Genomic DNA, 238 nt, shown 5'->3' on the forward strand with positions numbered 1-238 from the left:
CATGGCATGCGTGCAGAGGACCCTGATGAACCTGGGCAGCTTGGCCGTGGCCAAGGGCGACGGGCTCTTCGTGGGAGACCCCAACTGGTTCCCCAAGTAGGTGACAGGCTCTGGGTGGGGGACACACACGTGGTGCTGGGCCATGGCATCCGGCGGTGCCGCTGACCCCCGCTGTGCCCGCAGGAAGTCGCAGGAGAACCGGCGCGTCTTCTCCGAGGACAAGCTGAAGGAGGGCCAG

General features: G+C 66.8%; 1 protein-coding gene across 1 annotated transcript in view; it reads left to right on the top strand.

The window, feature by feature from the left end:
- LOC104543782 (transgelin-2-like) overlaps nucleotides 1-235 on the top strand; it is a gene marked incomplete at its 3' end in the record, with an annotated part of 752 nt that extends 517 nt beyond the window's left edge. The window contains exons 2-3 of the mRNA XM_010188464.1: nucleotides 7-96; nucleotides 184-235. Coding sequence (XP_010186766.1) covers nucleotides 7-96; nucleotides 184-235 — 142 coding nt within the window. The remainder of the gene's footprint in view (nucleotides 1-6; nucleotides 97-183) is intronic.
- Between the last annotated feature and the right edge of the window lie 3 nt (nucleotides 236-238).

Source organism: Mesitornis unicolor, unplaced genomic scaffold (genome assembly GCF_000695765.1).
Source record: "Mesitornis unicolor isolate BGI_N332 unplaced genomic scaffold, ASM69576v1 scaffold38117, whole genome shotgun sequence".
Taxonomy (NCBI): Eukaryota; Metazoa; Chordata; class Aves; order Mesitornithiformes; family Mesitornithidae; genus Mesitornis; species Mesitornis unicolor.